Here is a 25893-nt window from a genome sequence, read left to right as displayed (position 1 = left end):
GGCCCGGTGGGCTCTTCCTTGCGCCCCTCCGGGAACGCGCCGCAGCCACTGAACAGACAAATTTTTATTTTCTATAAAAAGGGGAAATATAACAAATGAAATGTTTTATTTTCATTTTCGCAATGATGTCTTCTAATAGCTAATGGCAAAGACCTTTTTATAAGGAATCTATTTATATGTAACACCTTGATTTACAGCTTCTGAGAAAAGAGGAAATCGACAAAATAAAAAATTAAAAAAGAGAGACGGGCCGATGTTTGACTACTTGCAAATCATTAAAACTATTGTGGTGCCTTTTGCTGAACGCTTCATGCCGCAGCCCACACGGAAAATTCTGTTCGAGCATTTCTGAGCTCATGGGCTTTGTGTTCAGGATATTTTGCTACGGAATAGTCGACTGGCCCTTTTCCCTTTGGGCAACACCCCTTTAAATTGCTTGATACCTGAATGTTGGTGATCTTGTGCTTTCAATGTATTACTCTCACTTTCTCTCCCTCACACCTGGAGCCCATTTGGCTTAGTATTTTCGTAAATCTTTTTTTCCCCTTTCGGGGAAAATAATAGGTACCACTGAGCAAAAATGACACTTTTTAATCATAAGGGGGAAAAGTGAAGTGAAATCAATTGCACCAAATCGACAGCCCTTACAAATAGATCTCTATCCCCAACCCATCTGTAGTCCAACCAATCAAACATTCCAGAAAACTGTGGTTAAATACTCGTTTATATGACGCTGCTTCTAAAAGCGCTTCAGCACCATGACTGGAGGCAAGTCCTAGCTACTCGCGAGCAGCTCGGAAATGCAACTGCATTTCCCAGAGTAAACAACCTTGATGGTGCTTGCCCAGATATAAAACAGGTGTGAGTTCCCAGAGGAATCTGGACTCTGCACATGTTCTGAACACCCCAGATGAGAAGTGCATGACCTGGCCGAAATCTCTTAAGATTTCGAAACCCGAAATCTCGTAAGACAGTTGATATTGCAATTTTCCAGCTTTTCTGGATGACGCCGGAAGGCACCCGCCGTGTCTTTCACCGATTTCTCCTCCGCTAGTGTACAAACGGCAAGGAGACTCCCGAAAGAGAGCTGACTTCTTCCCCCCGGTTCCCCGTGGGCCTGCCTGTTTACATCAGAACTTGCCTCTTTCCCCCCACTGTTGATTTTTGCATGTCCTTTGCATTTCAGATACTGTAGATTGGATGCATGGAGAAGCTGTGACTGAGAAGATGCAAAACAATCACCAGTGTGTTTCATTTAACTTTTAGCAATAAAGTACTTTGAACTCTTTGTTCCTCACTCACAACAAGGTCCAACAGAGACGCTGCTAATTGTCTCATAGTTGACTGTAAAAATTTGCTGTGGATTATCTGAATGTCAGAACTGTTTAACACTTGAACTTTTTTAATATTATGAATAAAAGTAAGAAATGACCACCGTGGTTCCAACATCACTTTCACGTTCAGTGATGAGAGAGAGGCATGGATAGAAGGGGGACCCTTTCAGACTCGGTCCTCCGAAGCATGTCTCCATCGGACCAGAAGGATTTGCGCACTAGTGGGATTCCTCTGGCCCAGTTGCTCTCCTTCAGTTAATTGCTAATTGAGGTGAACTGGATGCAAGACTTCTTTTCCTGTATTGTTTCAGCCCGTCAACAATAAATCTGCCATTCCAGCGTATCTTGTCCCAAATGAGTATGACTTTGCACTTCCACTGATGCAGATTTACTTGGGAGTAAACAGCACTTTACAAATTGTCCCTAGTTTGGAATAAACATGCATGGAGAGGAATGGGACAGGAAGCTCTCTTGCTCCTCATCGTCTGCTTAGGAGCCCGCCTTGCTGAATAATGTCGGATGCTCTGCCACCTATCCCTGAATATGGATCATAAATGACGGGATTGGAGAGTTCTGGGTCCAGAACAGAATCCGGGCAGAGCACCCGGCTCTCTGCTGCCATGGAAACTGTGGATGAGAATGTAGACACGGAACAAAAACAGAGTCGGGCTATTACTGCCAACACGGGCTGGCAGCTGCTCCCCAGGGTTTGAGGACGGTGTTTTTCTGAAGGCCCTGGAGACCATGCCCAGTGCTTTCTGTGGACAAATGGGCTGACACAGAATGCCACCTGCAGGTCCTCTCTCTGCTAAGTTTGCTCAGAAAGTTGTTGAAGTAGGCCACCCCTTTACAGAAGCTAACAGAACTCTTCCTCTTCAGCAAGAACTTTTTCTTCCCTCTATTTTACTTATTCTTCTTTGTATTATGCTTTGCCTCAACGTACCTGGGCTATGACCATAATTCCCTGGATCCCCACCCGCATGTTTTTCTCTTTTTAAAGCTCTTGTTACAATGGCTGACTTTCTTTAGAAAGGATCCTAATTTTAGTGGTGAATTGCATGTAATTTCCCCCCAAGTTCTTTAAGAACACTTCACAAGATGCTCTGTTCTCCTTCCCCCAGGACGCTCCAATGCACAGGCATGCGTCCAGCCCAGTCTCCATCCAGAATTAGTTAGACAGAATCTGCCACTCCAGGGAAGGAGCGAAGCTTACGGATTTCCCCTGGATGTACAGGCTAAGTTCAGACAGCACCATCTGGGTGAGTGCCGGTTATTGCCTGGGTTGTCTGAACCCAGCTGTGCAGCTTGTGGACCCTTGGGCGATCCTGTGGTTTGCCGTGTGAACTGCGGATCCAGCGATGGCCCCGCTGCGCATTTCGCACACGGCATCTGCAGCTCCCTGTCCTTCCCTCTCTGCCACGGCTTGCCTGCAAAGCAAATCTGGTCTGTTTCGCCTTGAACCCGGACTGCTGGGGGTCCAGACAATCTGGTGTAGAACCAGGTCAAGCTCAAACAGATAAACTATGCCAGAGCCTCACAATTTAATTGAAATGTATTAAATGCTTTATTTCGGCAAACGGCAGCTTTTCAGAACGCCACCATCACTTTTTCTCCGTTTATTTTCTGTTCTGAATTTCTCAGTAGAACAGTGGTTGCATAAGCACAAGTCAGAAGCATTACCGTGGTCATATTTTTAGCAGCTTGCGAAAACGTAGCATAAATAATTGACTGAACCCGTATTATAAAAGCAGCTTTGCTCCACAGACAGTGCTGCTATTTTAATAATTAGGTTCCTTTGCCGCTCTCCTGTGCGCTCCGCTCGCAACTTCGACATTACGGCAAAGAAGGCAAAATTGCCGAAGTCCCTAACCGGGCAGGAAGCTCGCTGAGTGACCTCGGGTTGGTTCTTTGCAGCACAGGGTTGTAGTTGTGAGGATAAAATGGAGCCCAGAAACCCCCTTGGCTCTTCACAAGAGGCAAAGTGGCAGGATACAAATCCAGTGCAGCAAGAGCAATCGGAGCGCCACGTCCCGTGGGGACGGCGTTTCACCCACGGCTGGGCTGGCACAAGGGGGGCCTCCCCAAGGCTGGGGCCCAACGACCCTCCGATCGCCGTGGGGTCTGCTGGACGGGCGAGGAAGAAGGTCCTGGTTCTCCTCAGTAGCTTCCATTCTGGTCTCTCCTTAGCGGCAACGGTCAGGGCTTGTCCCCCAACTCTTGCTATTCTTCCTCTGATACCGCACAAACAAAATGTGTATTACTGTGCAACCACAGTGAGCTGCACTGCACTTTTCCACTGAGCAAAGGGCCTTTGCCTTAGGGATGCCGTGGCGCCAACGCTGGAGGTCCAGCGCCGTCTTCTGCTGGACCCTGGGCCCTGGAAGATAACTGTCGGGGGCCATTGTTCATTTGCTTATATGCAGGTTCGGCAGAATTGAGCATTAAACCTCGGATTTAGCCAAGAGGCCCTGCACCGAGACCGGTTAGAACCCACAGGGAAGCTTGGTGCTCACAAAGGATCCACGCGCAACCTGAACGAAGGTGAGACACTGGCGTCTTCAGGCTTGGCTTGCTGATGGATGGTTAGGACGGAGTGAGGAGAGCAGGCACGCTTCTCTTTGGTGTGAGCAGGGGGAGGTATGTGACCCTTTTGCTTTTCCAGGTGAGGGGAGGAGAAGGGGGCGATATTGGAAAGAAGATTGCAAGGAGGAGAAAAAATGTGTAAGCTGCCTCGTGTTTTTTGGAAGGAAGAAGGATGGACTACAAATAAGATGCGTCTTGTTTGGGATGCCCAGTCTTGCCCAGGTATGAAGGTGACAATGGCGGTGACCCACCTGTTCCGGAGGAGCTGTCTTTGACTTCTTCCTTAATACTTTGTTTTGGTGTGACCACTGGTGTGATGAATCGGCTCCTGCGGTTGCCCTTGGGGGGCCATATTGTCCAGGCTGTCTGGATGCTGCATCATTCCAGGGTGTTCCGGGGGGGGGGGGCACATGGTGTGCATAGAGTGGGGTGAAATACCATGCTTTGTGGCAGTAGCCCGTTCATGTGCCTCATAACGCTTGGGAATAACCCCGTGTCTGCAGCCCAGTGGAAAAAGTTAAATGGCAGTTGTGGGGAGCGGCTGTAGCAGTCGGGGTGCAGCTCACAGAGGGGCAGGGCGTGTGTGCCAAGATGGCAACGACCTGCGAGTGGACAGTGAGTGCAGGCCTTAACTACGAAGTTGTCCTGTTGGCCCTTGTTACCTAGGGGTTGTTGTTGTTGTTGTGTAGCTGCCACGTCATGTCCAACCTTTCCTGACCCCATGGACAACCTTCCTCCAGGCTCTCCTGTCCCCCACTGTCTGTCCCAGTCCACCCACGCGCACACCCACCGCCCCAGGGACCCCATCCAGCCAGCTCAGCCTCTGCCACCCCCTTCTCCTTGGCCGTCGATCGTTCCAGCATCAGGGCTTCTCCAGGGTAGTTTTAGCCATCATTAAAGCCTGTCATTTTTGCCTTTTTAAATTAATGGTTAATACAGTTCCAGATTGACCGGAAGCTTTCTAAGCCCAGCTTCATCATCATGAAGGAAAAGAGGGACTTCTTCCCTAGTTAAGGGAATATAGCTCTTGTTTGTATAGTGAGCAAAGTCATTGATAAAGAAATTGTGGGGATAAATTGCATCGATAAAGGAATTGTGAAGGTGCACCCTTTTCTCAGCCCTCAGTGGACAAGAACCAGTCCTGTGAGGGAGCCTCCGAAAGACGGTCTCACACAGAGGGCTGTGTACTCTTTGGGTGCTCACACGACAAACAGGAGGGGCAGCTCAGTGTCGGGAGCAGAGAACCTGAGCCACAAAAGTGCACAACTGATCGACTGTGCCAGACGCAGCTTTTAAGACCCTGCTGGAATGAGTCGTCCTTTCCTGGGCTGAAGCTCTTTCTGAGCTAGACGACTTGACACAAAGCAATTGCCCAGAGCGCACCCATCTCCACAGGGCCCCCTCAAGCATCCCCCAATCCTGTGTTCCCCAGAGCCGTCCTGGGGCGTGAGGCTTCTGCCCCCTTTCCCAGCCCCGCTACCCGCGCTTCATCCACCCCCAAAATGTTCGCTTGGATCCCTCAGTCAGACCAGTGGGGCAGGAGGGGGGCGCCAGGCCTTCCCTCGCGAGGTAAACCTGCTCCTCTTCTAAAGACCTCAGCTCGGCAGCCTGTCCCAAGGAAGCTGCAAACGGCACGGGCATCGGCCAGGCGTCTTGGCGAAGCGCTGAGCCAGCCAGCGTTGGCCTCCTGCTTCTGCCCCAGGCCGTTCTGCTCATCCCAGATGCCTGGGAAGAAAAGTTCCGTTCTGCGTGTTTGGGGTGTCCCTCCAGCTGCTCTGAGAGCAACATGGCTAAGCAGCTCCGGGAAGCGAGGGCTTGTGGGTGCTCCAGTCTCCTCAGTGCCGTGGAGTCTCGGGAAGGGAGCTTGCAGCCCTTCCTCCTCCGGAGTGGAACAGAGGATGATGGGGAGGTGAATCCAAGCTGGCAGCCGGGCAGCCCCAAGGGCATGCAAGGAGCCCGCCAATGCCGGATTTGTAGCGCCTGGAAGCCTGAGAGTATGAGCAGGAAGAGCCCGCAAGGTCCTCAGGACCTCCAGGTGTTTCCCTGTATTCCGAAAGGGGAAAGGCAAAACTCTCGCCTTATGGCAGGGAGAGATGCCCTCAGCCAGCTGCTGTGATGTGGCCCCAGCTGTTTTTATCAGTTGGAAAAAGATCTGGGGGAACTTGCAAAGGTTGTAACCAAAGGTCGGAGCCAAGAAAGCTAAAGCGGGAGGGAAGATGCCTCAAACGCACGTAACGTTTGACGTAACAGACGTGACGGGCGTGAAGACTGCACGGCCTCTCCGGCAGTCGACAGCCAACAGAGGGGACGCCCTGTAGCAAGTAGGAAGCCTGGTGAAGTTGGCCGACCTTTTGAAGACATCATCTCCAAGCGGTAATGAGAAGGCAGGTGAAAAAGTCACTGGATGGAGCCTGTGTCTTCGTGAAGTGACAAGGAAGCCGCGTGGAACAGGGCAGCTGCCCAAGCCCGAGCTCCCTGGCTCACGTGGAACTGGAAGCTGCCCCACACGTGGAGGAGAGGGGCCGGGCCATCCTGCACGTTTCTTCCCAGCGGTGGATTCCACCGTGTCAGTCAGGGGTGATCCTGAGGAAGTGGGCACAGGGCTGCACCCCACAGCTCTGGCCACGGGGGAGCCCTTGGGGTTCACAGAAAAAACCTTTTCGTACCCAGGAAAAGTCCACCTAAAGAATACCCACCTACAGCCCGCCTTCTCTCTCCTCACCCCATGTGGTGGCTGAACCGAAGAGCGCAAGCGTGTTCACATTTAAGCATTATCAAGCACCAATCTGTAACCCTCCCAAAATTATTCTATTATGTCTTATTGTTAAACCGCCCCGAGACCACAGTAAGGGATGGTCTAAAAAAGCTTTGAATAAATAAAATATATACAAGTGTGCCTTGCAGAATGCCCATCCGTTTGTGCTCCTCTCTTCCTGGCTGGCATTCATGGGTTGGATGCCATGTTACAAGTTTTTCTATTATTACATGACATTTCCACACCATCCAGAGATGAAGTCTCCCATCCAGATTTCAACCCGGCCTGACCCTGCTTAGCTTCCAAGATGAGGCGAGATCAGGCACTTCAGTGTTCCTCAGTCTTCCCCCATTATTTGTTGAGTTGGTTGGTTGGTTGGTTTCAGGAAAGGCAAATGCTTTGTAGTAGAGCCAATAATGTCGAAGACAAGCTTCTCTCCTCTGCCGGTTTATCCTACAAAGGAGAATCAGAGAAGAGCCAAAAGTCTCCACCGCAAGCCTTTGCTATTTTGCCAAGGCTGGACCAGTCGGGCAGGTGCGTGTGAGTGCCGCTTGCGATGCAAAGAGCAGAGATGTCTCGGAGGTAAGGCCTCTCCCCACACGCTGCACCCTTCCTGACCCTTGGGCAGAGCTTTTCCTCGAGGCTCGGGAGCTGCTATTCAAGGTAATTAATGCTGCTTCCCCAAAGCTCTCTGCTCGACTTCCATCCTCATTTTGAAGGCTTTTAGTGAAAGGCGTCTTTCCAAAACGTGCCCGGCTGCGAGAGAAGTTCCCAGGCCATGCCTTGCCTTCGGCTGAGAGCCTGGGCCTACCAGACGTCCCTGTCTCGAGTGCCTCCAACCTCTCGCACTCTGAGAGAGCGGCGCAGGTCACGCCACCTCGTCACAGGAACCACCCTCCCTTTGTGGTGCTGCCACAGCTGCAGCAACCGGCTGGACCAGCGGCAGTTCCACCCCTCGGCCTCCTGCGGCATCTCATACTCAGCGGTTCCGCCAGATTTGCCAGAGGGTCCGCTGGGGCTCGGCAGGAAGGCCTCGAGGCGCCGTGCCCGGCAGCTCGCGGAGTCGCCGGGCTCCCCCCTCCCTCCGCAGTCAGCCGGCACACGGACGCACGGCTGAAGGAGCCTCCCCTCGCCCTGCTGGTGACGGGCCCTTTGCTCCCCGTGCCTTTGGAAAAGGGCAAATGGGCCACGTTGGTCGGGGGCACCTGGGCGCCTTCCCCTCGAGCCCTTTTCCTGAGCAGAGGCGTTTCCCCGGGTACCTGGGCTGTCCGTCATTCTCACAGATCACGAGGGGCCAGGAGGAAAGAGGCCGCTGCAGGCTCGAGGGCCCAGGCCAAAGGCCAGGGCTGGCTCCAGTGGGCGACCGAGGAGCAGCCCCTCGTTTCAGAAAGAAGAGCGGCCGAGCGGCTCCGGGCCTCGCCCCTTGGAACGGCGGGACACGCCGGCCAAAGCCGGGGTGCTTTGTCTGACAGGACAAAAACAAGCCCCCCGTTTAACCAGGAGGGCTGTCACAAGGGGGGCGCGAGGTGCAACCCTCATGGAACGGCCCTGCGGCACTTTCCTCCCTCGGGGCAGATGCTAGTACATGTAGCGCGGCCTCCGCTGTGCCAGGAGGCGATCCTGCAACTGGCAGAGAAAGGCGGGACGGCAGGGCGATGCACGCTGGGAAATCGTCGTTCCTTCAGCTCCGTGTCATTTCCAGTTAGGCGTTCTGAGGTTGGTTTGGCCATGCATGCATGCTCTACCTCTGGGAACGCATGCCTCTTTTCCCAGCCATTTCGGCGTGTTTAACCACCTTCTCTTTTATTGTCAGGCACCCATGCGTCCATATCCTGGGGCACCTTCCTGATGTGCGGACTTGGCCGTGTCTCTCTTTTTGGGCAGCCAGGTTCATACTGGAATTATTTACTTATTTTCCGAATGAAGTTTGCCCCATTTTGAAGGCTGCCAGCTGGTTGCTTTTTGCATGCTGGGTGGGAAAGGTGGCTGGACCCAGACACCTCTTTCTAGGCCTCAGGTCCTTCTGTCCACCTGAAACAGGGACATCTGCAGCTTTCTCCACCGGAGGGCCATTTGTACATGTGTATTATTTTATTTCGATTTCTTTATTAAATTCCTTTAAAGAGCGCCCATTAGCCCCTCATGCTCTCTAACATGCCCATGTTAGAAAAGACCTAAGTCCATACTGAGATGGACTATTGTGCCACTGCTGAAACCAGTCAATAAGAACACCAGACAGAGCTTTGAATTAATCCTCTTTATTAACAGGTTCATCATTATTATTTATTTGTACATGATTCTTAGTGCATCCTTTGAAATAAAACTATCAAACTGTACAAAAACCAAAGAGATTAAAAAAGGGGGTGGCAAAACAGGGTGGCAGCTTCTTAGTGGTAAGAAATATGGAAACGCAATCGTTTATAAATTCTCAGAAGCTGCAAGAATTCAAACAAATATCTTTATTATCTTTATTTTAAAAAGCTGCAAAAATATAAACTGTAAATTACTGTAATTAGCAGCTACAAGATCCTTTAAAACTGGAACTTGATTCACTGTGAGCTTGTCTAGAAAAGAAGATGACAATGAACCGGTCAGTAAATAAAGTGCTAGCGGCCTCAAAAGGCAGCGAGATCATTCCTAGCAGAGCGAGAAAGGAACAGAAGCGAATTCGACTGCGCGAGAACAACACGGCGTGTATGTACAGCGACCCGTGGTCAGCGGCTCCACCTCCCTCCCACCCCATGCACGTCGCCCGGCTTGCGGTTGTGTGGATGCCCATGAAGCGGACGCGGACACAGAAAGGACGGGCACCAGAGAAGCAGTGAACTGGCAATTCATGGATGCTGGGAGCGTATCAACAGCAGAGCCCCGTACTGTGGCGAAGCCGGGTGGGATTTCATTACACAACAGAAACAGAACTATTAATTACGCTACTACATTTTCAAAACATTACTTAGCATTGCTAAGATCCCTGTATATTAAAGTTACCTTCTTCCTGCTACCTTTGCAAGGTTCTGGTCTGGACACGGAGGTTGAAAAGAATACCTGTGTTTTGGCAGAAGGGCGGGTGATGCCTATACAGTGAGTCATGTGACTCCACCGTCCAGCTAAGAACCCGTTGCAATGTATAGAAATTGTGCCCAGTGGTGGGCTCTCGGCTTCTCGTGTTTCATTGCTGTAAGGGACCATACAAGAACTCCACTCACAGTTGCTAAACACAAAGGAACGGATTTGGCCTTAGCTCCACGGCACCAAAGCACCTGCCCAGGGGAAAGTCCAGGTGTGCACAAGGAAAAGCAGCTGGTAATCGACAACCCCAGCCCTCATAGGGAAAGCTTTTCCTTTTATTGCATGCATGAAACATCAGCAGTGATGCCCCAGGTGGACAGTTTGTGATCCTGAAACACTTAAAGCACCAGGAGAGAGATCGTGTAAACTAAAGCTTCTTCGGAAACTTTCCGCGGAGGAAACATTTGTGCTCAAAAGTTGCAACAGAGAGGTGGACCAGTCATCACATCCTGGTTACCTGTGTTTATGGGTTACCTGAAGGATTCTGTCCTGCAGCGTCCTTCTCTGTTCTGCTGTCTGCGACAGGCACCTGTCCTTGGCTTATCGAGGGACTGGAGTAAGTCTTCCTTAAGGAAGCATCTTCGGCCTCTGCTGTAAAGAGGCTGGCTTCGATTTTCTCCAGGTCGTCTGTCCCAGCTTTTATCTTTGCACACAGGAGGGTGATGTATGTCTCGTAGCGGCTTTTCTGTGGAGGGCGATGGAACAAAACAGAACCCCTGAGAACTCGGGATGATCACAGCTGTTCAAAAGATGTATTGGCAAATGGTCCAGGATCAGCTAATTGGGTCGAGCGAGCTCAGATCTCCAGGACCTGATGGACTCCATATTGGAGTCATAAAGGAGCTGGCGGAAGAACTCTGAGAACCGCACACAGTTCTAGCTCTAAGAAAAATGGGCATACAAGACTGGTTTGCCAAGGTGTTTGTTGTTTAGTCACAAAGTTGTGCCCAACCCATCACAACCCCATGGACAACATTCCTCCAGGCTTGCCAAGGCATAGAGCACTCCAAAAATTGCCTAATTAGCTCATGGCAATTCTCTGCATTGGAAATGTAATGAGAGAGTCTAAATTTCAGCGGGGACATCCAGTGAAGAATTACAGAGTCCAAAACATTTGCACTGAGGCATAAAGAGGCCTTATGTGTGAACCCACCTTGAACTGCCAGGTTTCACAATTAGTTTATGCAAAAATAAATCTAAAAGCAAACATATCCAGGAGCTGCTTTCAACAGGTCTGGTGAAAATGGCAATTGAATCTTAAATTGTGACATTTTCCACTTTAGAAATGGGGATTGCTCTCAGGGCAAGAGATCCAGAAGTATCTGTGGGGTTAGTCTCTCGCCTCATTCCTGTCTCTGCACCATAAATGCCCTGACCTCACTCAGTTGCAGCAACGGCTTTAGACGCCTGAAGCCGAGATCGGGGTGGGATGAAGTGGAATAGGATCAACAGCTCTCTGTGTCAGGGGTTCCCGTGCTGGGCAGAGCTGCCATCTTGATCCGGGGACAAAACTGCAACCTCAAAATGGATTGAAAGGACCAAGTGCTCACACGGGAGGTTCGGCTCTTTACAGAAGACACGTCCCCAGTCCCCTCCTGCTCGACCTCACTGGGACTGATGGGAATTCAGGAGTCGCAAGGGGCTTTCTGTCCAAATGAAACCAAGACCCAAATTCCTCTCGGTGTGCTGGAAGCTGTGCGGGCACCTGGGCACTCGCAGATTTGGCCCACGTTCTCCTGCACACGTGTCTGCTCCATAAATGTGTACAATTGTATTTTTTTCAAGAACCGCATAAAATGTGCATCCAAATACCTATTTAAAATCATCAGAGCATGCATTTCAGCACATATTTTGCTACACTTTTGAACTGGGACTCCCCTGGAGCATCTGAAAGTCAGGGGATAACAAAGCTTGGAACTGCACTTCGGCACCCCAGGCCTGGATCAGATCGCTCAGCGTCGGAAGCCCTTTGGGCACTGCTGGAACGGGGCCAGTTCAACCTTCCGAACCAAACCCAAGACCAGAACGAACAGCAAAAACGCGCAAGGCCAGAAAATCCAGCACTGGGCCTGCAGAGCAGCCTCAGGACACCCTCAAGTTCTCCATGCAGTCTGTGGAAATGCTACCCGATTCTGGGTTGTGCAGAACGGTTGTGTCCGGTCACTTGCCTCAGTGCCGTGCTGCTTTGGGTGGGTGAGCTTGTTCCTCTCCTGAGGATCTTTTCAAACATTTATGCTCCCGTTGATAGAGCCAACCTCACCCCCTTTCTGAACCATAAGCCACGGTCAGCTTGACGACGGCGAAAAGAGACTTACCTCAAATATTAAGTAATGTTCTTTCAAACGGTATTCTTCAGCTTCTTTTGATTTGAGACCTTTCACTACTGGGTGTAGCTTATGCTCATTTAGCTCATCAGCAATTTGCCTCATTTTATTCTCATGAGACTGCAACTGTTCCTCCTGGGCATGGGTGGTGGAGACAGAAAGAGGGGAGCTCTTCAGACATGCGTACCACAGAGACATCAACGAGATTTCAGACAAGGAACTTTTTCCGGAGAGGACTACCTGGGCTGAGTCCAGGCTTCCCAAAACCCGGCATGCCACGTTTTTTTTTCTTGCAAATGTACATCCCTTTGGTCTGAAGCACTTAACAGGGCAACCCCTATGTTTTATAGAGCCATGGGTCAACAGCATTTCCCTTAGGTGTCCTGGCCACAGCCCAGTCTGGACCACCATCCTCCCTTAATCCCCAGGACATCCTGGAGTGAGACGTTGCTGAGAAATTAAAGCTCTGGCTCCCAGATATCCTTGGAGCAGAGATGGTGCCATCACCGTTGGCAGGTGCGGTTCCACTGATCAGCAGAACCTCCATCTCTTGGGAATTAAGCCTCAGTTTGTTAAACCATGTCCAGTCTATCACTACATCCAGGCAACGGTGCATGACTTGTAGAGGTGACCAAATGAGATGGAATTGGGTCTCAGCTCCCAAATGCCAGATGGCATCTCCCAGCAGTTTCATGGAGATGTTGGAAAGCGTGGGGGACAAAATACAGCCCCCAAAGCCTTCCTGGCCCTTGGCTGAGGAGGAACTTTAATTCCAGGCTGTGAAGTTGGGAGAGTCTTCTTGCTAAACACATGAAGAAAGGGGAAAACGCAGGACAAGACAAATTCTGATCTACTCCAAACAGCTATGATGGTATTACATGGAGGATTCAGGATTTCTCTGACTTCTTGCATCTCTTCTCTCCCTCCCTCCCTCTCTCTCTCTCTCTCTCTCTCTCTCTCTCACACACACACACACACACACACACACACACACATTTTATTTTTACCTGACAAAGCTTAGTTGTTGAAGATGGCAAGAGAGGGCGACAGAATTTCTTCATAGAACAGATAGCAGCTGGAAATGCAGGGGCAGAAAAAATGGCAGCCACCAAATTTATTCTCAAGATCCAAGACAACATTTCTCCTTTGCTTCTATGAAAAGCAGGCAGAATTGGAGGAGGGAGCATCAGAGGCAGAAAGAAAGAAAGAAAGAAAGAAAGAAAGAAAGAAAGAAAGAAAGAAAGAGAGAGAGGGAGAGGCAGACAGAGAGACAGACACATGTACCATGCCAAAACGGGAAAAAGTGATCCAAGATTGGGGCTGGCATTGGGTTTTTAACTGATCTGCCAGCACCACCTCGAGTTATATAATGGTTTTCGCATTCGCTTCAGTAAGTCATCTTTCTGAGCTGCCATCCTGCTTATCGATTGTGAAAAAGAGCAAATATCACATATCAAGGCTTGTTCAGCCCACGTTATCAACCTGCAATATTTCAGCAGGGCGGGGCGGGGGGGGGCTCTCCAAGCTCATGAGAGCCAAAAGACTTGGGTTGTGCAGAGTGTTATTTTCCACAAGGGACTCCACATTGTCCCGTTTTGGCATCCTTGGCAGGTCGGAATTCACGGGGGAACCAGTCTTGCGCAGGGAAGGGGCTCGGGCTGGATGGCCTTCTCGGCCCCTTTGACTCTGCTGCTCCTTGATTCTGCGACCTGAACCCGGTCGATGGGTGCGCTGAGGCACTCCAGGAGCACTGGGGAGCACCTGCCCTTGTGCAAACACAGGGCTGCGTGCTGGAGTGTGCGCTGGCGCACGTCACCAAGGATTTGATTTAAGTCATGGGCGAGCTGGCACAGCGAGGAAGGCAGAATAAACGTGCATTGTGCTATTTTGGTTGTGAGTAGGAAAGCGTTTCTGTTTATTCGTCTTCTTACTTTCATCATGCGTCCTGCATTTGGGCCCTGCTTTTTTTACAGCTTCAGAATCTTTTCCTCTACTGGAAATACTTATTGAGGCCGATCAGCTAAAGTGATGCATGACCTGCGCTTATGAAGGCTCACTATCGGTGATTAAATATGATATCCAGGCGCTTAAGCAGGGATGGGATAGTGAATAGAACCGAGATACTTTGCCTGAGCAATGAATTGCGATGCCACTTAAGTGTAAGAGAGTTGCATGTCCTTTTTAATTATATTTTATTTATTGCATTTTATTTATCCTTATTTATTGCATGTCTTGCATTAGGAGGGCAATTAGGAAATTAGGAAATTGGGAGGGCAGCTACTCAGAGAAAGGCCCCGACTTTGGAACATGCTCCCCAGGGAGGTTTGCCTGGTGCTGTCGCTTTATTCTTTTCAGCATCTGGTGAAAACCTTTTTATTTTCCCAGCCGTTTACTATTTAATTGGTTCTACCTTTGATTTTATCATGAATGGCCAGATGCAGTGTGTGGTTTGTTGGTATGTCGTTGTTTTCTGGGTTTTTATTTATTTTGGTAAGCCACCCGGAGATGCTGGTCTTGGATGGTCTTTCCCCTGTTTGAAGACCCCCATCTCCCCGCAGCCTCCTCTTCTCAAAGCCAGATGCACCCAGCTCTTCCCACAGGGCTCCCTCACCCATCCGCTGATCAGCTCTGCAACCCGTCTCTGACCCTTCTCCCTCTTGGCATGAGAGCTGCTCCACACTTGCAAATAAACCTTCGTGTTTGTCTGTTTACAAACAGTCATGAACTGCTCACGTCTAAAGGGTTCAAAGAGGTGTGCAAATACATGCAAACAAAGGCTTATCCATGGAGTGGATCGGCAATTCATAAGGTGGCAAGCTTTGATATGCTCAACAAATTCCCGTTCAATATCCACCTAAAAGTAGAAAAGTAGCAGGTGCCCCTGCCTCCTCCCCTCCCAGGGCCGTCCTCCACTCCCAAGGGACACTTGTCTCTCTTTCTCTCATGTTCCCTTACCCCACCAGAAAAGAAAAGAAAAGAATGAAATGAAATGAAATGAAATGAAGGACTGCCTTTTGTCCTCTAGAAGCTGGTGAAGAAACAGATGAAATGAAGCAAGAGAGGAAGAATATTTGGAGAGGAAGAGACGGTGCCTTTTAGTCATTTTAATTGTGAGGGTTTCAGGCTCATTATGAAGGTTGTAGATTGCCTCCACTATGCCAGACAGTCTGGATGCTGGTAGGGAACACGGTGGCATCCATGCCCATGTCTCCCCATGGATGTCCAAATGCCCACGGCATGAGTGAATCTCGGGTAAGGCGGCCTTTGGTCTAATCCACCACAAATCTTGTGATTTTGGAAATGGATGACAAACTCTGCATGCTCACCATGAAGCTCTTTGATGTGGAGAATGGCCAGATGGTCCACAATTGACCAGGTTAAAAGGAAAACAACATAGCCCTCAACTTAAATGGATCTTGTGGCGGTACTTACGGGGCTTGGAAGAGGAATACTCTCCAGTCCGCCGTCTTCAGCTTCAGCACATTGGACTTTTTGCTATAATCAGAGGCTTTTGTGGCTAAGGCATGGTGAATCCGGATTGCATGCTTCAGGTCTACCTCGGAAAGGTCTTTGTCGGGTTTGTATTCATCCTGTGAAGGAGGAGCAAGAGGATGATAGTAGCGGAGGTATGCTGGAAGAGATTCAGGGGACACCCACCTGTACCTGGCAGGCGTTTATCCAGTTTTTCCTTAAAACACCTCAAACAAAGAAAATAAGAGAATTAAAAGATAAAGGAGACTAATCAGGGGACATTCGCAAATTTGCAATACGCAGCGTAGGGGAGAAGGTTAAAGAAATAGTGACACGGATCCTGAGAACCACAAGAGGAGTGGGTCCACCTCTCGGCACTTTCTGTAAACCCTTGAGCAAGTATGGAGGGAAAGCTTTGTGCAGAAATGCTTCTTCAGTAGTGGCACAAGACAGGTTCAATGTTAATGAAACCAGTCGGGTGTTGCAGAGAGAAGAGAGAAGACCATATGCTGCCAAGTTTTCTAAAAAAAACAACTTTTTTATTTGCAACGTGGTGTGAACGGCAATAGCAAGGAAAACCTCTGAAGGAGAGTGGGAGAATGGGAAAGAACAAGCACCACGGGATGCAGAAATGTATAGTTACCAAGATCTATGGAAAAATCAGTGGGGAAGGCATGGGAAAGGAGAAATATTGCCATTTCAAATACCTATGTTAATGTATAATGTGAAGAAGTATATAGGTTAATCGATATCTCTAAATGAGTAATCATAGGACTTCAGTTGGTGGAGTTGATTCACTCAGACGGAGTGAAGGTGGCGAACTCTTCGGTCCACCACTGTCACAGGAGGCGGGACTCCTTCCTTCCTTCCAGGTCTGGGGTCTTTCCTTTGCCACTTTAAAAACCCTCTGCACCTGGTTTTGCTGCCTATCTATTAATCTCCACATGCATTTGAAAAGTGCTTTGCACCTACTATTGCCACTCATTTCTCAAGACCAAAATGTGTGTCAGGAAAGACCTCCAACCAAACGGAAATTCCTGCAGGTCGTGTCTGCCTCGCATCCCATCAGGCCAGCCTCTGGTAAAGTCGGGCAGCTTCGTTATAGCAAGCACTGAGGGCATTCAATATCCATGAACCATCATTATGCTCTGCCGTCACTGGCCAACAACCATGCTTTTTTGCGGAATCGATCTTAATTTAAAATCTACGGAAGCAACACATATGAAGCAAAGCTCTCTGTTGATTAAACCACACGGAGTGTCTCAATTCTTTGCCATTTTCATCTTTGACCTTCTGAGCAACTTCGCGACATCTCAGGGGACTTCAATAGGCAGTTGTTTTGCACAGAGCTTCCTGCAAGCAGCCAATCATTTCCTCCAAGAGAATGGGGGGGCCAGGAGGGGCCATCTATGGATTCCAGCCAAAGCTAAAGCAGAATATACCGCCAGCCTGGATGGGAGGAGAAGGATTGCTTGGAATGGGCCATCCAAGCCTACTAGCAGATCTAAGGTATAAATTTATTTATTTATTTATTTATTTATTTGGCGTTTTTGTATGCCGTCCCATTCGCGTAAGCCTTGGGACAGCTTCCAACATAATAAATGAACAATCATCTAAATAGATACATATAAATTCTGGTTTCACCCTGGCTATAAAAATTAAAACCAATAAATAATATTAACAATTATTAAAATATTGTTTAAATGAAAAGGTCTTGGCCTGGCGCCAAAAAACAAATAACAGCGGTGCCAGGCGGACCTCTCTGGGGAGCGCATTGCATAGATTCCATTGGCAAACCTCCACTGAGAGGCATCGGAGGTTGTCAGAACGGGAGCCTTGTGAAGTTAGTTTAGTGGGAGTGTACAGGTCAAGCTGCGGCTGGTGCCGGCTGGGTCCCATGCCTCTCCCGCTGCTGAGATCCCTGGTGGAGCCAGGCCTCTCTTGGCAAGATTCCCATCCGGACGGAAAGGGACGCCCAGGAACCTGATGTCAAAATAGCCGATTGAGGCATGTTGTTTTCCAGGTTATCAACAAAGCCGTAGGATCTGGAAAATGGAAATCCGCTCTGCTTAATTGTCAGCTGTACCTTCTCCAGTGAAAAACGAGGGGGTGGGGGACGTCTTCCCCATAAACTTCCAAAACGGTGCAGAAAGATCTTGAAAATACATTTGAGGAATGCTATGGAATATATACATTGCCCATAGAAAGACAAGCTGGACTGCATGGGATAAGATGGCCGGCAGAGGCATCCCTCAAAACTGCCAGACCCATTCTCTTTCCTTCTGCGAGGTTTTGATAACACAGACTTTAAAGTTATACCATTGGCTTCATTTGCTACATCAGAAGCATTTTGGTTTGATACAGTATTTTTAATGTTTGCACTTCCTAAAGTTCTAACAATAAACAAGTTAAACTATGTATATTTTTGTACCTTGACTTTGGATTCTATCAATTCCAAGCCTTCTGCCAAAACAGCTAGCCTATTCTTTTAAAAAATGCATTAAATAGCAAGAAACCATTTATATTGAAAGTATAATTCACTAATAACATTTCTGTAGATTATGTTTTTCTCTCAATGATTAGATAGATAGATAGATAGATAGAAAACTTTCCATTTATCGTTGCATTCCTTGGCCAGTCTTCCATTTATATAGCTGGTTAGTTTGCCATCACAGTGTGTTCTGCTTGCTTATTTTTCCAGTTGTCACTAGTTGACCACATGGTTGCAATTGTGACTCCGGCTACTGTTATCCTTTATTTAAACAATTCTTTCATATTTCTTGGAAGGATTTCTGGCATGATACTCAATAGAATATTCTTAGCAGTCACAGGAAAGGTAATTTTTACCCCCCTGCATTTCAGCATGTATTCCTTTCCCGTTTTTTGACCCACCTTTTCACAAGCCTGCCGCGTGTGGTAAAAAGCCCCCTCCACTTCCTCACATTTGCAACACTTCACGCCAAGCCAGCTCGAGCGCACCCCAGCCGGCGTGTGGGGCACCCCTGGCTTTTCTTTCGCATTTGCCCTTGCAGCCAGGCCTCCGAAGCACGCGTGCAGGCGTGCAGGCGATGCGTCAAAGGAAAGGAAAGCGGACCCAAGTGGAACTGGCAGAGCTGCCCACACCCACTGGGAAAGCCTTCGGCTCCAGCCCATCAACAACTGGAACAACTGTCAAAGGAGAACACTGGAGCGGGTGGAAAGCCCCGGGTGGAAGCCACGCTTAGTACCATGAAGATTACTTCGATTGCAGCACCATCAAACCCAATTCTCCAGCACCAGGTCCGTCTCCACCACTAATGTTAGGCCCAACAAAACCTGTTTTAAGAAGTGTTTCTTACAATTTGGGACACCTGCACACCCCCCGACAGATTCCCCCCTTTCTCTCGCTCTTCAGTCCCTGTAGTAACTTTATTAATACCACATCATTTTCATGCTGTATTGTGTTTTAGTGTACACGGAAGTATTTCTGAAGTGTCAGCACTTACGATATATATACACATCATACACACACACACACACCATATAGGTATGAATATACACAGCATATACAGGTACTAAGACAAACATTTGGCTTACTCATGTGATCCGACTTACACACGCGTTCAACTTAAGGGCACTCTCAGGATTTCATTCTTCACCTGGCGACTACCTGTACTGTGTCCCAGGCTGCCAGGGACGACTCCACTCTGAAAACCTCAGCGCACCTGTACAGGCAGGTGCTAGAACCATTCAGCAGAGCAAGGCCTGCTGCTGACCTTCCAGAAGCAACGGTCAGCCAGTCACTGCTGAAAACCCAACGCCAGGTGAGACAGCCCTCCGCCCGATCCTGGAGGGGTCCTTCTATGAACCTCTCCCTCCAGCGGCTCCAGAAGCAACCCTGGATCATCGTAAAATAGAGTGACCGATCTGCTTTACCTTTTGCAAATACAAGATCATCCCTTTAAGCACAGCATAAAATTTCTTCCACCCTCTTCGTCCTCTGGGAGCTGAAAGACACGTAGGCAAATTTTACCATGGCGCATCCTCAGAGCAGCTCGAAGAAAGACCAGCTGGACCACCCCCGCAGTGTCCCCCAAGGGGGCACCGTGTGGCCCAGACCCTCCGCGGCGAGACCAGAAGTGACGGCTCGCTTTGCAGCTTCCCTCCCCTTGTGACCTTGGAGCAGGCATGGAGAAACCGTGCCGGCTCCTCTGGCAAACTGGGAACTCAACCCTGGAGAAGGGAATTGGCGCTCCAGCTGGCACCGAGAGTAGCCACAACACACGGTATCTGGAGACTGGCTGGCCTGAATTCCCTTGCTGGAAAACAAGCACCTTTGGAAGCGATCCAAATATTGCCGGAAGAGCGTGGGGAGGGGCTCTGGGGAAGCCACGGCTGATCGTGCGGATGGGGCAACGTCGCTTCCTGTGCAAATGTGAAGCACGGTCGCCGCGCTCGTTATTAGTGCACCGTGAAGAACGGTGCTGAGGATCCCGGCAGCATGGGGCCACCCATCACGCCCCCCCACCCTCCTTCCTCCAGGCCCCCAGCGCCTACTTCTCTTCCCGTCCATGTCCGCGTGGGCCTTGCGCGTCAGGACGCCGTGCTTGTAGGTCACGGCGTTCTGGGCTTGGGGGACGTCCAGGAAAGGGTTGCTGCCGTCCAGGATCCTGGCCATTTTCTTCGCGCTGGCCCCAAGCTGGTCATCCACCAGTTCCGACAGCGACTTCCTCAGCTCGTCTTCATCACTTCGAAATAAGGCGGAGCAAAGAGTTAGATTTTACCGAAGGGTAGAAACGCTTCCTTGGCACGGCTGTGTGTGCCTGGGGAGGAGCGGTGTCGTGCCAAGCAGGCAACGTGGCTCGGGAAAGGGTGCCTGCCTGGCAGCAGCCCGTTCATGCGAGGTCTGCGTGCCGCCCGCTTCCTGCTGCACCTAGGAAAGCGAGCGCTGGAAGGCCAGTTCAGACTCTCCTGCGGGGCACTGCTTGTGTGAGTCCACGGCCTGGGCGCACTTCAGACCCTCGGCAAAAGTGCTGAGGAAGGTCTTCTCCAAACAGACCCTCCCCATCTTTTTCATAGCTGCGCAGCTCGGTGCCACATTCAAAATTCCTTGGAGCAGGTTTTGCAGTCCAGGATGATGAGAGCTCTCCTTTAAATTCTCTCCTCTCACATTTCTGTCCTGCCTTTTTCCCTTTTGCAAGGAGCTCGAGGCAGCTTACCTAATTCTCCTCCTCATCTTCACAATCTTATCCTCACAACAACAGCCCTGTAAGGTAGGTTAGGCAGGGAGTTTGTGCCTGGACCAAGGTCCCCCATGGAGTTTCCCAGCCAAGAGGGGGCTGGAATCTGGATTTCCTGGGGCGCAGTCCAGCACCAGACTGCAGGTCCCCAGCAGCCCCTTCCCTTCCCCAGGTAAGGCTCCCCTGGTCTGGGGATGGGGAGATGGGTGGGCAAGAGAGAGCAGACCCCTTCGCTTGGTAAATCCATTGCCTTTTCCAATGGAATATGTCACCACGGAAAGTGCTATTGCTTTGCACAGAACCATTTATAAGGCTACTGACACAGGGTGGCTTGGAAATTCTCAATACCGAAATGAAATATATGTTGCCATCACAAGCCCCTGGACAGGCACATGGTGGGCATGTCATGAGTGGAGCCAGCTGGAGCCAGGATCAGACTAGATGGCCTCGGAGGCCCCTTCTGACTTGCTCTGTTTCTCTGTTTCTAAGCCTCTTTTCAATAAAATTGCTAAGGATGTGCCAGCACCTAGAACATTATCTTGAGCATCACTGCTCCAGAGCAACTGGATTGTTTCTGTGTGCCTCCGTCCAAGAGTATGGATGCACGTTCTTTGTCTTAGGACGCGTGGAAACGAACAGGACTTCGTGTGTCCCTCTGCAGGAAAGACTTGAAGCTTCATGTCCGTCATCGTGTCCGTCTTGCCACAAACATCCAGGTGGGGCTCTGTGTCGGGCAGCTGAAACCCTTCTGATCAAACAGACCACTGGGGAGTTTTTGGTTCCACCTCACCCTTTGCTTTGGGCAGTTTGTGCTAATGAGCAGTTTGCCCCTCAAGCTTTTGGTGCTTCTGCCAAGTGAAGTTGTGTCAGAAGCGAGACCAAGATAGGGCACTGCCCTGCAGAGACAAAGCACCGCTTGCCATCTGGAAATCATCCCGCGTGGAAGAAGGACTTCCCTGAATGCCAAAAAACTGAAAGCCCTTCCATAAGATGTGAAGCTACCCATAAGGCAAGATTCAAAACCAGACAGCACAAGGAGCTCCTGGGACAATTTGCTTTCAATATATCTTTTATGTATGCAACAGTACATGTTGCGGCTGATGTACATATTTTGTACCATTTGGCAGGAAAAGGTATCTGCCAGCAGGGAGGTAATCAAAGCATAAAGTTACCTCCACCATCTGCTGGGAGAGCTCTCCCTTGGAAATGTCCTAGATTCTGTCCTCTTTTATTATCACTTTAATGTCAGTTCCATAAATCATATTCCTGCTTCGGAAAGCTAACGAGTCGCTCCCTGCCTTGGATATTTTTTGTACGGTTATCTCCCCCCCCCCCCTTATCCTTGTATGCATTTATTTATCAACCTGATGCTCAGATGCACTTTCCCTGAACTCGCTTATATAATCTCTTTCGCAAATGCCAACACTTTCCACGCAGCCAAATGGAGACAGAGGCATGGGGCTCCCTCCTGTGGATCCGTTAGATTAATGTTTCAGGGCGATGCGGAGCAATCCTCTCTGTAATGAGGAGCAAGCAGCCTTCGGTGCAAGAATCAGTGCTGACTGCTCTTCTCCAACACTCTGGGCGGCCGAAATGGGAGGTGGGAACGATGCTGTCTGAAAAGTGCCACTAGGATCTCCTCCCAATTTTAGCCAGCCACAGGATTCTCAGAAAATTGGGGCAGATGCAGCCAGTTCCACTCCATTTTTTACACCCAGGCTCCGCAATGTTGCATCCCATCCAGCTGCATGGACGCCACGCCCCATCTCAAACAGCACGCAAGACCTGAGTTGCTTTGGTTAGCGTGGTGTTTTAAGAGTACCGTTCATCGTTCTGGGAATATTTTGACCCACATTTCTGGGATGAGTCGGAATTGGGGGAATCAGTAAAGACCATCCCCGTCTCCTGGAATGTGGAAGGTTCTGAGATATTTCACATCTGCTCCTACTCTGCTGCACAGATTTGGGCAAGTCTTGTCCACCAGAGCAAAGAAATTCAATAAGAGTCAGATGGCTCAGAAGGCAATGCAGGACCAGCGCAAGGAGGAGCATTCTTGCAGCTCCCTGGTGTCCGTCCCTCCCATCTGCATTTGGGCTGAAGGAAGGAGGAAACGGGTGTGCGCATGAAGGCCGTGCTGTGCAAGCCACTGCGCGTCGTCCTCACCGATCAAGGGACACCTCCGTGAAGGCAGCGGTTTCAGCATTCACTTTCCGCGCATTCTGAAGTGGAGCCAGCATGGGACACCCAGAACTCTGCTCTGAGACCAGCAGGTCTGGTCTCTTTAATCATGACATATTCACTCCAGAAGGCAGTGATTCCTACCATCGTTCCCCTCCTACCATTCGAGCTGAGGAATTCAGACCCGTGTTTCTGTCCAGAACAATATTTACCCGTGGCAATAGCTTTAATAAAGGTGGTTCTGATAACGTGGCCAAGTCAGGGATAGCTCGGAGAACCCCCCTGCTCTTGGCAGGTTGCTACATACATGGATCCGACTTTAAAAATGGGCCACAAACTTCAAAGATCAAAGCAGCAAGATTGCTAACGGGGACGGGCGAATGTGATCATATCCGATCCATAATTTTCTATCTGGACCAGCAGCCAGTTCCTGTATGGGCTCGATTCAGAGTGTTGGTGGTAACATTCGAAGCCCTACATGGCTTGAGGCCAGGATTCCGGCAGGACGGCCTCTTCCCACATACAGTACGTCTGCCCGGATCGCAAGCTCATCCTTCGTGGTGCTTCTCCAACAAACAGGGCCGTTCTGGCAGTGGCCCCCAGCTTCAGAAGAACTTCCAGAGCATCGGCATTGCATTTTTCTTGTGCCAGGCAAAGACTTTCTGATTCCCCCAGGAAGCCGAGTCTTTCCATTTCTGTCATTTTAAATCCTCTACTTTAAAAAAAACGCACTGCTGCTCGCTTTTACTTTGCATTGCTTCTTTGGCTTTTAGCTTCTACAATATACTTCTACTGTATACCGTACTTTTAAGCTTTCTTAGTGATTTTGTTGAATTTTATGCTTTTCATGCCCCCCCAGGAGCATCAGCTATGGGGCCACACAGGAATGTAATAAATGCATAATATACAAGTATTAGAAAATACTCACATAGCCCATTCCAGCTTTTCGTTTTTGATCGAGTTGTACAAGGCCTGAAAGAAGAACATAGAATCAGCTCTTGGTGGGCTTTCAGAGCAGGACTTCAATCTGTGGATGGCGTTCGCGCAAGCATCCCTGCCTGCATTTGATTATATGCCAAAGCGTACACGAGGGTGGCCCCAAATGGTGCCGTCTCCCCTTCCACGTACTGACTGGGCTGGCAGCTAAGCGTCATGCTGGCACACGCAAAAGGGCCGCGTCTTTTGAGAGCAGCATCCTCCTTCGGCAGGTGGGAGGGGAAGCTGCGTGGAGACGCATCTCTCCCGCAGCGCCTGCCCCTTTTCCCTGCCTCGCAGCATCTACATCTTGTCCAGCTCCACCGTGAATCCATCTACAGCAAACTGGCACCTGTTGTTTGGTGCTTTTCGCTTGCCTGGGCATTGCAGCTTTACGTTTCCTGTCATCTCAGTGGAAAACCTTATCTCAGGTCTTTTCTTCTCCCGTTTGTTTTTGCTTTTGGAGCTCTGGGTTTAGGAAATCCCACACTGCCAGTAAAAGGAACAAGTTTCCAAAATCAAAGGCTTGTTTAATGGCCTCTCCCAAAAGGAAAGGCGAGCTCTTTGCAATTAACCTGACCTGGAAGGTATCCCTTTGATTCGCAGGCCTACCTATATGGTGGTACAGAATGGACTTGGACGTGATTAGTCCCGACTGTCATGGGGCGCAACAGTGGCCACAAGAGGCGCATCTCCGCCTGTGCCTTGCAAAATTGCCATGTAACTAGAATTAGCTGCTTCCTAAATGGCCGGGCCGCCATCCACCGGAGGAAAATGCTGCGAATGGGAGGAGTGAGGCGAAGCAGGGAGAGGACGCTTGTGGTGTGAGAGGTGGGGCGGCTCTGTCCAGGACCCTCTGGAGTCCGCAGCTGCAGGAAGGTTTGTCTCAGCACAGCAGCAGCATCCCAAGCTGGGATTAGCCAGCTGCAGCCATGGGACGGGGCAGCGTTGCCCAGCCGTTCTGGCGCTGGGAGCCCAGCCTTGGGGTGATCAGATTTCTTTCTGAGGAAAGTTCACTTCCAATGCAATGCAACATCCCCCTTTCCCGCGAGGTGCCGTGTCGCCTCAGCGTGCGGTGGAAGGCCACCCGTCTGATTGCTCCCATGGAACGAACGCCCTGCTCATGGAAAACTAGCACGTGCAGGCACCCAAGCTTGGTGAACCCTTCCCGCTAGCTTTCAGAAAGCAGGGATTTTCTGAGAGGAAGGCGCATGCAGTTCTGCAGCCTGAATTCTGAATTCTTTGTTTCCACCCGTGTGTTCAGTGCTGCAGCACAACTGAGCTTCGGGAAACAACAAGCACCCCGTTACCTTTAGCACCTCCTTCGTAAAATCCTTCCCGTCATTCAGTCCATCCAGATTTGCCATGAACTGTTGGCAGGACATCTTCTTCCCAATGTTCTGTAACGAAGGAGAAGAGGGCAGATGACCGGGTGCCTCGCTTTTTTCTCAGACTGTTTTAAACTCGGTTGGAAAAATACAAATATTCAGGTAACTGAGGGAAAGGAGGGCTTTGGAAATGGTTCAGAGGATGATCTCGGGATGGGAAACAAAGTCCTGTGAGGAGAGCCAGCGTGGCGTCGTGGTGAAGAGCCTGGGACTGGGACTCAGGGGATCCGGGTTCGAGTCCCTGCTCAGCCACGGAGCCAACTGGGTGACTTTGGGCCAGTCACAGCCTCTCAGCCCAACCTCCCTCACAGGGTTGTTGTTGTGGGGATAAGATGGAGGAGGAGAATGATGTAAGCTGCCTTGAGCCCTTTGTAGGGAAAAGGCAGGATATAAATCAGTAAGTAAGTAAATAAATAAATAGGAGAGAGCGGGGCCTGTGCAGCCTGGAGAAGGGCAGGCTGAGTGGGGACAGGGCCGCACCGGGCAAGCGCGGAGCCCCCATCTCCTCCCTGCAATCGCCCACCGTGCTTGGGGTCCAGAGGCTGCATGCCCAGCGTGCCTGATGGCCCTCGCTCTCCTCAGGCGATCCTGCACAGG

General features: G+C 50.0%; 1 protein-coding gene across 1 annotated transcript in view; it reads right to left on the bottom strand.

Moving 5' to 3' along the window:
* Positions 1-10204: 10204 nt before the first annotated feature.
* PSD2 (pleckstrin and Sec7 domain containing 2) overlaps positions 10205-25893 on the bottom strand; it is a 39824-nt gene continuing 24135 nt past the window's right edge. Inside the window, exons 11-18 of the mRNA XM_044442836.1 lie at positions 25219-25308; positions 23862-23905; positions 20073-20263; positions 19452-19522; positions 15498-15655; positions 13073-13217; positions 12057-12200; positions 10205-10426 (exon numbers count right to left, since the gene is read on the bottom strand). Of these exons, the coding sequence (XP_044298771.1) occupies positions 10205-10426; positions 12057-12200; positions 13073-13217; positions 15498-15655; positions 19452-19522; positions 20073-20263; positions 23862-23905; positions 25219-25308 (1065 nt within the window). The remainder of the gene's footprint in view (positions 10427-12056; positions 12201-13072; positions 13218-15497; positions 15656-19451; positions 19523-20072; positions 20264-23861; positions 23906-25218; positions 25309-25893) is intronic.

The sequence above is a fragment of the Varanus komodoensis genome, unplaced genomic scaffold, assembly GCF_004798865.1.
Source record: "Varanus komodoensis strain SLA01 unplaced genomic scaffold, ASM479886v1 scaffold40, whole genome shotgun sequence".
Classification (NCBI taxonomy): domain Eukaryota; kingdom Metazoa; phylum Chordata; class Lepidosauria; order Squamata; family Varanidae; genus Varanus; species Varanus komodoensis.
This window is presented reverse-complemented; position numbering and strand designations above follow the sequence as displayed.